Source organism: Callithrix jacchus, chromosome 3 (genome assembly GCF_049354715.1).
Source record: "Callithrix jacchus isolate 240 chromosome 3, calJac240_pri, whole genome shotgun sequence".
NCBI classification, from domain to species: Eukaryota; Metazoa; Chordata; class Mammalia; order Primates; family Cebidae; genus Callithrix; species Callithrix jacchus.
This window is the reverse complement of record NC_133504.1, coordinates 154,603,348-154,621,359: the sequence shown is the minus strand read 5'-3', so window position 1 is coordinate 154,621,359 and position 18,012 is coordinate 154,603,348. Positions and strand designations below refer to the sequence as shown.

General features: G+C 38.3%; 1 protein-coding gene and 1 long non-coding RNA gene across 6 annotated transcripts in view; one reads left to right on the top strand and one right to left on the bottom strand.

Annotated features, from left to right (window-relative positions):
- WDR19 (WD repeat domain 19) overlaps positions 1 to 18,012 on the top strand; it is a 109,502-nt gene that overhangs the window by 2,289 nt on the left and 89,201 nt on the right. For 2 of the 5 annotated variants that reach the window (XR_013533140.1, XM_002745909.5), the window contains exons 2-6: positions 150 to 241; positions 885 to 950; positions 3,695 to 3,820; positions 8,949 to 9,064; positions 13,553 to 13,668. Coding sequence is in view for 2 of the 5 variants with exons in the window: in XM_002745909.5 (XP_002745955.4) it covers positions 150 to 241; positions 885 to 950; positions 3,695 to 3,820; positions 8,949 to 9,064; positions 13,553 to 13,668 (516 nt within the window). In the remaining 3 variants the exon portion in view is untranslated. The remainder of the gene's footprint in view (positions 1 to 149; positions 242 to 884; positions 951 to 3,694; positions 3,821 to 8,948; positions 9,065 to 13,552; positions 13,669 to 18,012) is intronic. The other 3 variants (XM_078367375.1, XM_078367376.1, XM_078367377.1) reach the window with 3 other exon arrangements.
- Positions 6,610 to 9,678, bottom strand: LOC118152321 (uncharacterized). Its single transcript, XR_004740987.3, has 4 exons — positions 9,585 to 9,678; positions 7,737 to 7,854; positions 7,238 to 7,391; positions 6,610 to 6,723 (listed from the first exon to the last, which is right to left on the bottom strand). It is a non-coding gene; the product is annotated as an uncharacterized LOC118152321 (long non-coding RNA).

Here is an 18,012-nt window from a genome sequence, read left to right as displayed (position 1 = left end):
ATTTGTTTCGTTGTTAACTTCTGGTTAAGCTCTAACATAATCCTCACCATCCTGAATCTGATTGTTTTTATGGCCATGTTTTGATGTCTTTTCTGATCAACACTTGATTGTGTGTTTTGAAAATACTAAAAATTGTGTTTATTTTTCAGCGTGTTTTCTCACTGCTAGAAAAGACTTGGCTTGGTGCACCAATACAGTTTGCCTGGCAAAAAACATCGGGAAACTACCTTGCAGTAACAGGGTAAGAAACCAATGAATGTTTTAAACAATGGTTGTATGCCCATGTAACAACACCATCTACTCAGTAAAAGTTACTTTTTTTTAAAGACGGAGTCTAGCTTTGTTGCCCAATCTAAGCTTACTGCAACCTCTGCCTCCCAGGTTCAAGTGAACCTGGCCTCAGTAAAAGTTTTTGTGTAACAGTCGTATGGTAGGAAAAGGAATATATTCATCTCCATTAACAACAAAGGTCATAGAACCTTTTCTCTGGTAGTAACTTTTTAGATACAAATTATGAAACTATCAGGAGAAAACACTGAAATCACTTGGATGGCACCTTTATATGCCATCCGAGAGATAAATGAAAGAAACATTTAGGGGGAGGCCAAGACAGGCGGATCACTTGAGGCCAGGAGTTTGAGACCAGCCTGGCCAACCTGGTGAAACCCTATCTCTACAAAGATACAAAAATTAGCCAGGTGTGGTAGCAGGTGCCTGTAATCCCAGCTACTTGGGAGGTTGATGCAGGATAATTGCTTGAACCTGGGAGGCAGAAGTTGATGTGAGCCGAGATGGTACCACTGCAGCCTGAGTGACGGTGGGAGACTCCATTCCCCAAAATAAAAAAATTTTAAATCATATCTTTATGTTCCAATTGCTTTCAGAGCTGATCATATTGTGAAAATCTTTGATCGCCATGGTCAAAAAAGAAGTGAAATTAACTTACCTGGGTAAGTACAGAAGTAGATTAAAAAACCTGTCAAGCTTTGTTGCCTAAAAGATTTAAAAAATACTGCCTTAAAATTATAGTCAAATAGAATCTTTTGCTTTTTCCATTTGCAAAGGGAATTTTTTATGCATAAGTAGTTGTGGAATATATAGAGATCTGGTTTATGAATTAAAGTTTCTATCTATAAACACCCATTTATTTATTCTATCTATAAATACTCACAGAGAAGCCTTAAGGCAAGATTTTAAGTCAGACCATGTGAAAGCATTGAGTCCACAGGAAGGGATTCTTTTAAATTATAAACAAATCTTAGTGTATGTATAGGCAGATAAGATAAACCTATTATCTACTTTAGTTTTTCATCTCTAATAAATTGTTGAAAAACCCTTACTTTTTGCATAACTTTGTAAAGGGTAAAGATTTTATCAATTTTCAGGAAATCATTCTAGATTATACTAAGCATAATTGAAGCATTTTTAATGATTCAGTGTAATCACTACCTATATTAGTTATTCTACTGATAGTCTCAGTGGTTATTAAGATGGATAGAGGTCCTCCCCTAAACTGACTTATGCTGCGGTGCTTTTACAATTCATGTAAGCTTTTTGTAGTTTATTGACCAGTTTTGAAAATCAGGTTTTACTTCACTCAGTCTCTAATAACCTTTCCTACCTCCTGCCCAGCCCCACCCACCTAATGCCATCATTTTGGCATTTTCCATTAACTCTCTTAATTATGGCTTCTGGTTTCTATGTTCCTGGAAACTGAGGTCAAAGAAGCTATAATTATATGTGAAATTTAAAAAAGGCGAATGCCTTTTTTAAAGTAAGAAGCGTCTTTGAGTCAATTGTGTGAGCTTTATTGCATGATCTTGGTGGCATCTATTTGTTACGTAACGGCCTCGTGTCTGCTGGATTGCTTTGCTGTGTTCAGAACGGTGGGATTTAACTGACAGAGGAGCCCTAGACAAAGAAAATGCTGTTAGAGACACAATCTTTAATTAGCAGATCATTTTATCAATAATTTGAAAGCTTCTCCCTCTTCCATACTCCCTAAATCTCTGAATCTATTTTAGAAAATGAAGATCCTAAAACATATTTCAACATTTTGAATAATAAAATAATTAAAGTAATTCCCAACTGTCCTTAATATAAATCAAACTATGGGTTAGCTGATGCCCAAGAAGCAAGTGTCTCTAAATGAAAAATGGCATCAGAGACGAAAAGGTAAATATTCTTATTAAGGATTAAGAATGTGTAAAGTTTTTATAATACACATTTTGGAATAATAGCAAGAATCATGTTAAATAGACCATTTCCTATATATAACTATGTTGTTAACTTAATCAAATTACTCTCCTTATTTTTCGCCAAGATATAAATGAAAATAATGGCGGGGGCCAGGCACGGTGCTTCACACCTGTAATCCCAGCACTTTGGGAGGCTGACGCAGGTGGATCACCTGAGGTCAGGAGTTCAAGACCAGCCTGACCAACATGGTGAAACCCCATCTCTACTAAAAATACAAAATTATCCAGGTATGGTGGCGCATGCCTGTAATCCCAGCTACTTGAGAGGCCAAGGCAGGAGATTTGCTTGAACCCAGGAGGCGGAGGTTGCAGTGAGTCAAGATTGTGCCATTGCACTCCAGCCTGGGCAACAAGTACAAAACTCCATCAATTAAAAAAAAAAATAATAATAATAATGGCCAAGAACAGGGACTCACACCTGAAATCCCAGTATTTTGGGAGGCTGAGGCAGAAGGCTCACTGAAGCCCAGGAATTTGAGGTTATAGCGAACTGTAATCACTTGAGCCCAGGAGTTTGAGGATATAGCGAATTATAATCCTACCACGGCACTCTAGCCAGGAAGGAAGGAAGGGAGGGAGGGAGGGAGGGAGGGAGGGAGGGAGGGAGGGAGGAAGGAAGGAAGGAAGGAAGGAAGGAAGGAAGGAAGGAAGGAAGGAAGGATTCTTATTTACCACTTTGGAATTCAGTATTTCCCTTTTTTTTACAATCTACCCAACTCAATTTATCTAGCTATAACTTTGCTTCTTTTCTTTTATTTTTTTGAAACAGGGTCTCACTCTGTCTCCCAAACACAAATATGGCTCATTGCAGCCTTGCCCAGGCTCCAGTTATCCTCCCACTTTAGCATCCTGAGTAGCTTAGTAACATGTGCATACCACCACATCCAGCTCATTTTTTTTTTTTTTTAAAGAGTTTCCCATCTTGCCATTTTGGCCAGGCTCCTCTTAAACTCCTGGGTTCAAGCAGTCCTCCTGCCTTGACCTCCCTAAGTGCTGGGTTTACAAGTGTGAGCCACTATGCCTAGGGTGTAACTTTGTTCATTATTAATGCCTTCTTTTCCTCTCTGTCAATCTAAAATAATCTTTCAAAACTTGAGGGAAAGAAGGTGGGAAAGAGGGAAAGGTGCTTGATGAGTTTGTTTTATCAAAAGGCAGTTTCTTTATAAGATTTAAGAAAACTAACTTAAACATAGTTCAGTTTAATGTAACATATGAAAATGGTATTAAAAGTAAAATTTAAAATTTTTCCATCCCCTCAACAACTGCAAAAAATTGAAGTTAGTATTACCCATGCAGTGAATAGTAAGTTGTAGTTCTCATTTTACAGAGTTTATCTGTTCAAAATACATTGAATAGTCTTGTTATAGACAAAAGTCACAAATAGCAATTGTACTTTTAAAAAATGTTTAGTGATATTTTGGTCTCTTTTTAAAAAGCATCTGTGTTGCCATGGATTGGGATAAAGACGGAGACATCCTAGCAGTGATTGCTGAGAAATCTAGCTGCATTTATCTTTGGGATGCCAACACAAATAAGACCAGCCAGTTAGACAGTGGCATGCGGTAAGATACCTTTTTTATTTTTAAAGCTTCACTTAGAGACATGAATATTTGTAGGTTTGATGCTAACGATTCTTTACTACTTTCATTTTAAAGATACCTCACTGAGTTATTTTCTTATAAAAGAAAAAGATTATTTTATTATTGTATATATAATCCTTCTGTTAATTTGACCCAATTAGAATGAAATTGTTATAATTGTGAAATATAAATAGCTTCTTAAACAGTTGCTTTCAGTGGAACAGACTAAGAAGTGCAGAGATGGGACAAAATATATATGGGAAAATCCAGAGATGGGCTTGACTGTAGGCATGGCTGGATCTAGGAGTTAGAATGGTGCAACGAAGACTTTTTCTCCATCGCTCAGCTCTGTTTTTCTCTATGTTGACTCCATTCTAAATCAGCTTCTCACCCACAACTACTGGTAGCTATCAGTGTATGTCATTCTTCACAGCAAGTCATGCCAGAGAAAAGAACATGTATGTGCCTTTACATCACCAGAGCCCATTCAGATCCTCAAAAGCCTTCTGAGTGCAGTAGGCAGGGCCATGGATTGGTACTCCCACCAAGTGAAAGGAAAGGTGAAGGCCAGGGGAGTTCCCAAATGAAAAAAAAAATCTTGGGCAGACAGAATAAATGACAGATACCTGCTCAAATAGAAACCAGTTTTCAATATGAAAAAGAAAAACTTGTCAGTATTTCCAACTAAAACTTTACCATTTTGACCTTGGACAAGTTGCTTAACCCCACTCCAAACCTCAGTGTCTTCATCTGTATGGCATGGGTAGAACATCTGCTTCACGGCTTCATGTACCCCTCAGGTGGGGAGGAAGAGATCATATACATGCTGTGAGTTTTAAACTGTAAGTTTTCAGTTTATTTACTAAAAAATAACAGAACCCAGAGAAAGCAAGGTGGTCACGTAGAACAGGACCAAATAGAAGCAAGGGAGTGCAGTGCCTTTGACCCTCCAAAGTGGCTGTTGAGGCAAGTAGCTACAGAAGATACTATCTACCAGTGTAGAGTCTTCCTAAATCTAAGAATCTTCATTTCTTGCTCTGTCCTCTTACACTTTGGGTTTACATCACTTTTCAGAAAGATTTTATACACTCTGTGCTTCCATTCAAGGGAATGTTTAATAAACTTCAAGTACTGGTTCTTGAGCCAAATTCTGCAACAGTAAGGCCGTGTTCTCACTCAGAGAAAAGTGCATGATTAATCCCTGGGTGTTTCTGACTTGCATCTCTGCCTCCAGCTCTCTATCTCCCTACAGTGTCTGTTTTTCCACATCATCTCAGGATTGTAGTGATGTTTAAATCTATGTTATGGCCAGGCATGAAATTAAGACCCAAGTAAATGGTAGATGTTATTGTAATTGTCATTAAAATAAAATTAAGGTTGCTTTACTGTTGATGTTTATATTTAATGTCTAAAGGACTTTTGTATATACAAAAGCATACCCACTATTGTTCGTTCTTTATTCAAAGGCCAATCTGTTACACTAGCTAGTTAACAAATGAAATTTTGAATATCAATTTTTCTTCAGTACTTTTATTTAAGAAGGTTCTATTGTACCCACCTTGCTTCCTCTAGGTTCAGTTATTCCTTAATAAATAAGTGCTTTTAAGCAATTTAGTTTCCATTTATAGAATTTATCTGAAGTTAGTCTTTTGAGTACTTCAGATACCTTAAATAGTACACAAAACTTATCCAAATATAATTATCACAAAACTTACTGTGGTGGCGCTTAACTAAACTGCTACATTTAATTGAAAGAGTTGAATTCATTAATTTTTCCTATATATGCTTTTATACTCTTTTAAGATTATAGCAGTATTTACTCTACTCCTGGCTAGACTTAACAGAAGTAGTCATTTAATTATGTAACTGGGATATAGTCATTTCTTTCCAAACATACATATAGGGAACTTGTGAGAAATGCCAGTTTTCAGATCCCCGCCCAGACATACTGACTGAGGAACCTTGAAAGTGGCCCTCAGCTACCTGTGTTTTAATAAGCCCTCCAGGTGATTGGAACACCTTAAATAGTACAACACCGTATTTATTTGTTTGGTTTACTAACTAGTGTAACAGATTGGCCTTTGAATGAAGAACAAACAATAGTGGGTGTGGTTTTATATGTACAAAAGTCCTTTAGACATTAAATATGAACATCAACAGTAAAGCAACCTTAATTTTATTTTAATGGCAATTACTAACATCTACCATTTACTTGGGTCCCTATATGTAACATCTGCTTCACCAACCAATTCATTCTTGGATGGATCACAGAACATGGTTGCTTTTCCTAAGGCAATTTGGACCTGAGTACTAGGCATCCTTCTCAATGTCTTTTTAAATTGACCTTCAGTTGTCATGTTAATAAAATTATTTTAAGCCCATGCATTATACATAGGTTATGATTTTTTATAACCTATGTATTTCCCCAGGAGAATATATTCTTTAAATTTTGCTTGGCCAGAGATACATGTGATTGTTATACGTTGTCTTGATCCAGTAGCGTTACTGGAAATTTACATATGCTTTAGTATCATATTGGAATCTGCAGGGCTTTCTGCGGGCCCTATCTCCTAAGAGAAGAGGGATGGAGTTTGTTCAGTTAGCTCTTCTTTTGAGGACATTTGATTTCTTGATCTTCTTAGAACACAATATTTAACACTTCCTTTCTCGTTGGTTGTTGTGTGACGTCAGTGCTGATAAACTATTGAACGGACTAATGTTTATCCTATATATGATCACTGCTGCTGATCAGATCTTGTTCTTGTTATACGGTTCTTTTCTCTGATACTATTTTTAGCTCATGCAAAATTACTTTTATTCATATTTTCTTTGAAGAAGTCTCCAAGACAGGATTAAATGTGTAAGAGATTTATTACAGGAAATGCCTGTGAAGGAATAGAGAGAGGTTAGAAGAGACTGGAAGAGCTGTCAGACCACAGTGCATGTCTGACCCTTATAAATCAGAGCAGGGAAGAAGTAAGTTTGGGTAGAAGCATCTTGAATTGTGTGTAGCACAGGTTTTTGTTTTTGTTTTGCTTTGTTCGTGATGGAGTCTCCCTCTGTTGCCCAGGCTGGAGTGCAGTGGCACGATCTTGGCTCGCTGCAACCTCTGCCTCCCAGGTGAATGCAATTCTCCTGTCTCAGCCTCCTAAGTAGCTGGGACCACAGGTGCCCACCACCACACCCAGCTAATTTTTGTATTTTTAGTAGAGATGGGGTTTCACCATGTTGGCCAGGCTGGTTTCCAACTCCTGACCTCAGATCAGATCCTCCCACCTCAACCTCCCAAAGTGCCAGGATTACATGCGTGAGCCACTATGCCCAGCCCATTAAATTGTAGCACAGTTCTAATTCAGAAAGTTCAGCTAGGCCTGTTGGGAGTCTTTGGGCAAAAGTTACCTGTCAAAGGAGTCCTGCCCAGGAATGGGCCTCAGCAGTTATCTCTCCCTCACTCAGTTGTTATCTGGGAGCAGCGCATGAGAAAGCACATCCTGGTTCATTGAGGTGATGGATTCCAAAGCTAGCAGTTGGGGCTCTTGGTCAGTTATACTTTCTGCAGACAGAAGGAAATCTGAGAGGCACATTATTGCAGCTATGTACCTACTTGAAACAAGGGAAAAAAGACTAAAATGCATATTTATCTTTCGTAAAGTAGAAACTTAATAGAAGAACCTAGCAGCCTGATGTTACTACTCCCTTGCTTATTAAAATTAGTTTTTAACTAAACATTCTATGCTTCTCTTATACAACTGATTTTTCCACAGACTTCATGTTTTTCTCTTCCAAGTAACATCATGGTTTTACAACCTTTCACAAACTCAACTTGTATCAATGAAGTACGTAAATTTTAATCCTCAAATTCTCCTAATTTAGCCAGAGGAAACCTCTTTAAACTTACTCTTTTGTCCTTTTATCACTGTCCTCAACATTACTGGAAGCAGTATTGCTGTCTGAAAACCATCCCATGGTCTGTCCGTGGTGCTCAAAGTTTAGGTGCGTCAGAATCTCCTGCAGGGCTTATTAAAACACAGGCAGCTGGGACCCACTTTCAGGGTTCCTCAGTCAGTATGTCTGGGCTGGGATCTGAGAACTGGCATTTCTCACAAGTTCCCAGATAATGCTGCTGGTTCTGATTTCAAATTTTGAGAACCACTGTTCTTGACTCATTGTGATTTCTTTTCTCAATATATGGAAAGAGGTACTCTCCAAGAGGTTCTGCTTCCCCTTGGTAGAGAATTGTATAACACTTCAACCTTTTGAATCCTAGAATGTATAAAAGAACTGTAAGAACTGGTGGTGGGCAAAAGTGGTTTTTTTTTTTTGTTTTTTTTTTGAGCTGGAGTTTCGCTTTTGTTGCTCAGGCTGGAGTGCAATGGCATGATCTCTGCTCACCACAACCTCTGCCTCCCAGGTTCGAGCGATTGTCCCACCTTAGCCTCCCGAGTACCTGGGATTACAGGCATGCACCACCACACCTGGCTAATTTGTATTTTTAGTAGAGACAGGGTTTTTTCCATGTTGTTCAGGCTGGTCTTGAACTCCCTACCTCAGGTGATCTGCCCACCTCGGCCTCCCAAAGTGCTGGGATTACAGGCATGAACCACTGCACCCAGCTAGCAAAAAAAGTGTTTTCTACCTGCTTTTGAGCTACTCTCAATAGTGACAGAGCTAGAAAAGATACGTCCTTTTTAAGGTCATGAATTCGCAGTGATTTTTCCCCTTTAACGTATTATGTTATTGGATGCCACTTTTTTAAAGCATGAGGTTTCACCATCCATTAATATTTTTAATCACATTTAGAGCTAAAACTATCACTAATAAATAAATTAATATCTCATAGGTGATGTCATGAATTTTGAGGTTCTATCATAACTGAATTGAAGTCTACATTCATTATACATTTGTATTTTGAGTCTAAATGACCCTCAGATCATCCTATAGCATCTCCAAAATGTCTGTAGCATTTAATCTTTGTCCTAAAGCATTAAGTTGTATTTTATACTTTGGCTTCTAAGTAGTTGTTAAAATTATCCATGGAATACTTTTTTTAAAGGACTGTTTAGAGGTTGTGATCATGAATTGTTTAGTAATTTATATCTTAATGTTACAGGGATCAAATGTCTTTCCTTCTTTGGTCAAAAGTTGGAAGTTTCCTGGCTGTTGGAACTGTTAAAGGAAATTTGCTTATTTATAATCGTCAGACATCTCGAAAGATTCCTGTCCTTGGTAGGTGACAGCTGGAAACACTGCTAAATATTTGAGATGCTTTACCTAAATGTAAATTCTGCTGCCTCGGATTTCCCTGATCTTGCAAGGGAAATTTTGTAGTATGAACCCCCTCCCCATGTCCCCCTGAGGTCTTAAATTTAGCTAAACATGAAGATCCCTCTTCACTGCTTACTAAGAACGTCCCGGGGTACATAGAATAGATTGAGTTAAAGTCGGCCTGTGCCTTTGACATCAGGACATTAATAGCATGGCTTCCATTTGTCTTTTCTCACCCAGATTGTACCTCTGGACAGGGAATAGCTCATATGCATATGAACACATATTGATAATATGTGCTATTTTTGTTATTAATTTTAGTTAATTTAGTTACATTACAATATGTGGTAATTTTAGTCCAAATAGTAGACATATTAAAGCACTTACTGCTTAGACAGACTATATCAAGATTCCTAATTCTGACCCCTCACCCCCTCCAAATCCTAGTTAAATCTAGGTATGGACTATGAGTTCCGTTTGCCTGAGAGTTTGCAGCCAGAGGATGTTTTTATGCGTTCCTCGTGTGACCTTGTTTCTGTTCTTTCATTCCCCCAACTTCTGGTCACTTGGCATCTGCCCTCAGAATACCCAAGAAGAAACATCTATTCTTATCAATTATTGTGACATCATGATGATGAGTGGTAGAACCTAATGGGCTTAATTGCATCCAGGTGGCCAGGAAAAGTATCACTTAATGCTAATAAAGGAATTAGACTCTGGAGATAGTGGTACCCACAGATACTTGAGATAGTGCCCTTCCATTGAAGACAGTCATTTCAAATTATTTTTACATATATGTATCTCTTTAATGTTTAGCATTAATTCTTGGTGCTATCACTAAACATTAAATGTCATTGAACTATTTGAAAAGTTAAAATTTTTTAAGTTACAAAAATCAACCTTAAATTAATTTGTTTATTAACTGTTATTGATGTTAAGACTAACTTGATTTCTGAGCACTGGAAGCAAAAGAGTCTTGAGATATATAAGGAGGAGGAGGAGGAAGAGATTTTCTTCTCCCTTTCTTGGGTATAGAAAGAAGTTTGTCTTTGGCATCTTCCCACTTGTCTTTGTATAGTCTTTTCCCCTTTGTGATGCCTATTTCTTTAGACACCCAGTTCCAGTATAACACCCAAGTCCCATAATCTATGATCAGCAAAATCTCTTCTGTAGCCCCAGGATCTTCTCTGAATATTTCCTTCACTTTTGTGTTCTGGTCTCCTGATTTGAAATACTGTCTGTATCCTGAAAACTCCCAAATTTATATCTCTTCCACAGTGTAGACTCCTACATCCGACTGCTTACTCGACATCTTCAATGAGGTATCTAGTAAAACACTCCAAATTTAGTGTCTCCAAAACCCTCTTGAGCTTTTCTTTCCACCGTTGCTGACATTATATTCTTCCAAATCTTTAGACCAAGGTTTAGGGCCATCCTTGACTCTTTTCTTTCTCATACTCTCCACATCTAATTTATCAGAAAATCTTACAGACTCAATCTTAAAATATCTCCAGAATCCAGCCTGTCTTACCACCTCTACTGCTACCACCATGGTGTGGTCTCAAACATTTCCTACCTTAATTTCTACAGTCTCCTCTTTACTGGCCTCTCCACTTCAACTCTTGCCCCACTATAGAATCTTTTCAACCCAGAGGCCAGAATGAGCCCTGTGCTCAGAACTCTTCAGTGGTTTCCATCTCACCCAGAATCAAAGCCACAGGCCTTAAAATGGCCAGAACAAATCTTCTATAATCTGGCCTTTGCAGCGTCTCTGACTTCACCTCACGTTCTTCCCTCTTCATTTGTCTGCTGCAACCATACTGTCCTTTCTGAGCCTCTAACACACCAGGCAAACTCCTGGCTCAATGTCTACTCACTTAACCATTTTATTTAATACCTGCTTTCTGCATAAGTACTGTATTAGATTCTATGAAGAATAGAGTGAATGTGGTCTCTGCTTTCAGTAACAGCTAAAACAGCTGACACTTAGATAGCATTACACATGTGCCTAGCAGTTTGGTCAGTGCTTTAATTCAGTTGAACCTTAACTCTACAAGAAGTCCTACTATTTTTCCCAATTTATGGATGAAGTGAGTAAGAAATAGAAAGCTTGGCTGGGCATGGTGGCTCATGCCAGTAATTCCAGCATTTTGGAAGGCCAAGGCAGGTGGATCACTTGAGGTCAGGAGTTTGAGACCAGCCTGGCCGACATGGTGAAACCCTGTCTCTACAAAAAATATACAAAAAAATTAACCAGGCATGATATTGGGCTTCTATAATCCCAGCTACTTGGGGGCTGAGGCAGGAGATTTGCTTAAACCCAGGAGGCAGAAGCTGCAGTGAGCCGAGATTACACCAGTGCACACCAGGCTGGGCAACAGAGTGAGACTCCATCTCAAAAAAAAAAGAAGGTTAAGTAACTTACCTAAGGTTTTTTCAGTAGGTAGTGGAGCTAAGATTCAAAGCTAGGCAGTCTGGCTCCAGAATCTATACACTTAACTATTCTAATTAGTAGAATTACCCTTGGAACTCAAGGATTTATCTATCCCAAGACATTCAAAAATGCTCATAGTGTTAAACAGCATGTGATTTCCCCCCAAAAATACTGTTTTTTGTTGTTGTTGTTGTTTGTTTGGTTTTTGTTTTTGAGACAGAGTTTCATTCTTGTTGCCTAGGCTGGAGTGCAGTGGCATGATCTCAGCTCACCGCAACTTCTGCCTTCCAGGTTCAAGTGATTGTCCTACCTCAGCTTCCCAAGTAGCTGGAATTAGAGGCACACGCCACCATGCCTGGCTAACTTTTTGTATTTTTAGTAGAGATGGAGTTTTTCCATGTTGGTCAGGCTGGTTTCGAACTCCCGACCTAAGGTGATCTGCCCACCTTGGCCTGATAAAGTGTTGGGATTACAGGTGTGAGCCACTGCGCCCAGCCAGAAATGTAGTTTTGCACTGGCTAGAAGGCCTAATGAAAAAGCTTCCCAATAGTTAATGCTTATCTGACATTACTCATTAGCTTAGTTACACAGTTCTTAACACAAGTCTTGCTGGGGTACATTCATACAGGTACATCAGTATTATAAATTATTTTATATCTTTTAGTTATTACTCGTTTTGTTTTTCTGAGAGATAAGGTCTTGCTCTGTCACCCAGGCTAGAGTGCAGTGGTGTGATTACAGCTCACTGCAACTTCAATCTCCTAGGCTCAAGCGATCCTCCCACCTCAGCTTCCTGAGTAGCTGGGACTACAGGCGTGCACCACCAGACCTGGCTAATTTTTTTTTTTTTTTAATTTTTGTAGAGACAAAGTCTCACTATTTTGCCTAAGCTGGTCTTGAACTCCTGGGCTTATGCAGTCCTCCCACCTCAGCCTTCCAAAGTGCTGGGATTATAGGCATGAGCCACTGTACCCCCTAACTCTTTTAGTTATATATGAACAGTTAAACTGTGAATGTTAAATCTGCTTAGGTCAAAGGTCTATCATACCATCAAACTGAATATAAGTAAAATTAACTTCACTGTTTTGGGATTTACTTCTTTTAAGACATTATCTTTGGAGCCAGGCATGGTGGCTCACACCTGTAATCCCAGCACCCTGGGAGGCCAGGGTGGGCAGATTGCTTGATCTCAGGAGTTGAAGACCAACTTATGCAACAAAGTGAAACCACATCTCTACAAAAAATACAAAAACACCAGGTGTGGTGGCTCCCAACACTTTGGGAGGCCAGGGGGTGGCAGATCACCCGAGGTTGGGAGCTCAAGACTAGCCTGGCCAACATGGTGAAACCCTGTCTTTACTAAAAATACAAAAATTAGCCAGATGTGGTAGTATGCCCCAGTAATCCCAGCTACTTGGGAGGCTTAGGCAGGAGTATCGCTTGAACCTGGGAGGTGAAGGTTGCAATGAGCCAAGATCACAACACTGCACTCCAGCCTGGGCAACAGAATGAGACTCCCTCTCAAAAAAAAAAAAAAAATTAGCCAGGTGTGGTAGCATGTGCCTGTAGTCCCAGCTACTTGGGAGGCTGAGTTGGGAGTATGGCTTGAGCTTGGGAAGCAGAGGTTGCAATGAGCTGAGATCACACCACTGCACTCCAGCCTGGGTGACAGAGCCAGATCCTGTCTCAAAAAAAAAAAAAAAAAAGACATTATCTTTGTAGGTTTGGTTATACAGTAAATAAACAAAACTTGTCAAGGAGCAGAATATCTTTTTACATTAGGGCCTGTGCTTATATCCAGATAAACATTTGGAAAACAGTATTGTCTTTATATGCCATTATTTTGATCGACACCTTGGTAATAAACTGTTTTAAATAAGATTGCTCAGACATTAACTGCTTTGATGAGATTCTAAATTCTTGTCTTTTTAATCTCTTGGTATATTCTGATTGGCGTCACAGATTTTTTTCTTTGAGAAATCCACATGTCTGTACAAAAACCATCTCTTTTTCAGGAAAACATACTAAGAGAATCACTTGTGGATGTTGGAATGCAGAAAATCTGCTTGCTTTAGGTGGTGAAGATAAAATGATTACAGTTAGTAATCAGGAAGGTGACACGATAAGACAGGTAATATAGTAACATCTCTTTGGTCTGATATAGTCAAGCTTTCCCTCCAAATAGTTTGCCTATCAAACTAATCTGTACAATTTTTTTAAATTTCTGTGTGAGGTGTATGTGTGTGTGTGTAGATATATATATACATATATGTGTATATATATATATATATAACTTCAAAAATCTTTTTATATGTGTGTGTGTGTGTGTATATATATATATGTAACTTCAAAAACTTTTCTATTTGTATGTTAAAACAGTTTTCTTTGATATGAATATGTTATCCAAATATCCTCCTTTGTATATTTCCCTTTGGTAGTAACATGGATTATTAGCTCTGTGGTTCTGGTCAGACAGTGTATTTGTGAAATAACTCTTATTTTATGTGTATATTTATAATGCAAATGTTGATAACCGGTAGATCTCGAATTCAGAATCAAGTCTGCCTGATTCTAAAGCCCATACCTTTAACTGATAAATTCCTTCTAAACTAATCCTAATTAAATTTAATCTTAAGATTAAATTTTTCTATTCACATTTCTCAAGATTGATTAGATCTTTCAGAGGCTCCCTCCTTATGGGAATTTGTATCGCCAGTAGTTACATAATGTGACCAATGGGAAAATTTCACTTTCAAGTACTGTTTATGATTTAGTATTTCTAGAGCAATATTAACTAACACATTGTTTGAATACCTGCTAGGCACATGGCACTGTGCTATATACTATAGCAAGAACATGAAATGTGGTTCCATATTAGCCAATCTGTTGCTGCATGACAAATTAACCTCAAAATGTAGAAGCTTAAAACAATACTTATTATTTCATGGTTTTATGGATGAGAAATTTAGATGCAGCTTATCTGGGTGCCTCTGCCTCAAAGTCTCTACAAGCCTGCAATCATGATGTCAGACAGGGCTGCAGTTTCATGTGAAGGCTCGAATGTAGGGGAAATTTGCCTCCAGGCTTACTCACATGGGTGTTGACAGGGTTCAGTTCCTTTTGGTTTGTTAGACTCAGGGATTCAGTTTCTCTCTAGCTATTCACTAGAAGCCTTAACTTCCTTGGCATGTGGATCTCTCCATAGAGTGTCTCACAACACAGCAGCTGGTGAGAGTGAGAGCAACCATTCAAGACTGAAGCCAAATCTCTTTATAACCTAATCACAGAATCACTTTGCCATATTTTGTTCTTTAGAAGTGAATTACAAGGGATAGCCCACACTCAGCAGGGCAGGGATAGGGATTACACAGGCATAAAACCAGAAAGTGGAGATCACTGTGGGCCGTCTTAGAGGCTGCTGATCATAGGGCCCCACTCTTAAGAAGACATTACTAATCATTATAAAATACACATGGCCTTATTGATTAATTTGTCACATTTTGTGGTACAGCTTACCTGTCCTACAACATTGGGAAGACACAGGAGATGAATGAAAGTTTGATTGTGAGTCTCTGAGAGATAGAAGGCAATCTGAATCAGTCAGGGTAGAGACTAAACTGTTGAGACAGAGAGACCTAAAATTTCAGGGGTTGTAAGAATATGATAGTATGGGTCAGGTGGGTTTTTTCCTGTCTTTCTTTCTCATGTAGCAGAGAGAAAGTCACCTATGTACCTCTTCACTAACTTGTACAGAGTCTCCAGTTCCTTCCATCTTATTGCTCTGCCATTTTCTAGAGTATTGTTCCCTCGTCTGCATGATTGAAGCTAGTGTACCAGGATCACATCTGCATTTCAGCTCCAGGGAAAGGACAAAGAGAAGAAATAGAATGTAAGAAGTTTGTAAAGGACTTGATCTGGAAGATGCATTTATTATTTCCTTCATATCATGTGACTATAACATAGTCCTATGTCCAAATCTACCTGCTGCCAGGAAAGTGGCAATTTTAGTCTACCTGGATGACCGTGTACCTTGCTAAAATTTGTTTTACAAGATAGTGCAAAACATGTACTCATTCAGTTCAAGCAGAACAGCAAGGAGAAACTTAATACAACTTGTTCATGGGTTATTCAAGCTTGGACTAACTGAAGATAGAGGTTTTGATTGGGAATTTATAGAAAATAGGGCTGAAGATGAAAGCTGATTCCTGTATCTGTTTTAATAATTGTATTTTCAATTCCCTCTAGAAATAGAATGGTAGATACAGTATAAATGCTACAAATCACCTCTCTTGTGTTCATATCAGACATTCCCAATAGATAATGGATTTTTTTTCTCTTCACTGAATCAAACTATGGTCTTAGATTATTTTTCGACATAGCATTCCAGGAAGTCACTACAATTCAACCATTATTTACGTACAAGATAACTGTTTTTCATTTCTAATCCTTAAGAGGTCTGCTTCCAAAATTAGACATACTACTTAAACTGTCGTCTAGTGAGCAAAATGTACATCATAAGCATTGCTTTGTTTGGAGTTTTTTCTTAATTGCTTTAACTTTGGTGTTCTGCAGATCACTGTGTTATTATTTGTCTGGATTTATTTTTATTTATCCTGCTCAGGATTTGTCTTGCTTCCCGAATCTGAAGATTGCTGTGCCTTGTCAGTTCAGGAAAATTCATAGTCATTATCTCTTTGAATATTACTTCTTGCCCTTTCTATTCTGTTTTTTGGGAGCATCTGTTAGATATCTTTTCGACCCTCTCATGTCTCTTAATCTCTCCTTTTCATAGTTTCTATCTTTCATCCCTCTGCAACCTTTTAGATAATTTCCTCCTATTAGTTCACATATTCTTTCTTCAAATTTGTCTAATCATCTGTGTATAACATTGATTTTTTTTGTTTTAATGACTCTCCTCGTTTAGAGAAGGCAGTTTGTAGTTCTTTTAAAAATCTGCCTGAAATACATGAATAGACAGTTTACACAAAAATATTTTTTAAATGGCTCTTGGTTGGGTGCTTTGCTCATGCCTGTAATCCCAGCACTTTGAGAGGCCAGCACAGGCAGATTACAAGGTCAGGAGATTGAGACCATCCTGGCTAACATGGTGAAACCCCGTCTCTACTAAAAATACAAAAACTAGCCGGGTGTGGTGGTGCATGCCTGTAATCCCAGCTACTCGGGAGGCTGAGGCAGGAGAATCGCTTGAACTAGGGAGTCGGAGGTTGCGGTGAGCCAAGATCCGGCCACTGCACTCCAGCCTGGTGACAGAGCAAGATTCCATCTCAAAAAAAAAAAAAAAAAAAGGCTCTCATATATATGAAAAAATATCAGACTCACTTACAATTAAATAACTACAAAGTAAAGCCACACTGAAATACCATTTTTCACCTGTCAGGGTGGCAAAACTATATAAAATATGACAACATACTCTGTTGGTGAAACTAGTATAATAGTATAAAATAGTATAAAATTAATATGTACTTTCTGCAGGAAAATTTGAAAATATCTAATAAAACTACATCTGTACTTACCTTTTGACTTAACAATACCATTTCTAGGACTCTACCCTTCATATACACCTCCTATAATGCAAAAGTATATATGCACTTAAAAAAAAACTGCCTGAACTTAAAAAAGCTCTTTTCTCATATTTGGGAGTCCTTTTACAGCTTTAGTCATTTTTAAAATACTTATTTTATAATTTATCTCTCTCTCTCTGATAATTATATTTATTTTTAGATCTGCTAACTCCTTCTCTTGATGTATTGTTTCTTTTTGAGTTTTGTAATTTTGAAGTATGAGCTCATCTTTAGCAGGGTTTATGTGTGGAAATTTTTTAAAACTCTTGGTGGAGGTTCTGGGTTAGTTTTTTCCAAAACTGCAGGGATAATATGAGCCTGGGTCCTTCCATATTTTATGTTAATTTATTGTCTTGGGAGCTCCCAAACCACCCAACATACACATTTGAACCTCAGACTATAATGCAGATAGGAGGAGAGGTCTTTAGTTAAATCTTTTTTTCTTTCCTTTTCTTTTTTTTTGTGAGACAGGGTCTCACTCCTGAGTGCAGTGGCCTGATCATAGCTCACTGCAGCCTCAAACTCCTGGGCTCAAGCAATCCTCCCACCTCAGCCTTCCAAAGCACTGGGATTACAGATATGAGCCACCGTGCCCGTTCTTTAATTAAATTATTGACATGAACTTTTTTTGTCTGACTCAACACTCAGGCCAACCAAATGGGTTTCCTTATTGTCTCCCATTACTAGCTGCTCTGGGTGGCTGCAGCATCAGTTTCTGCACAGACTCTGGTTTTAGTTCGATCTTCGCTGATGGTCCCTGTAAATTTCCCTTTTCTTCTTTCAAGCTTATTTGTTATTTAATAAGATATATTTTCTGTTTTATTGAGAGTTTCTAGATATTTGTGGCAGTAGGATTTTCAGGTTCTTAGTCCAACATTAGTCAGGAATGAAAA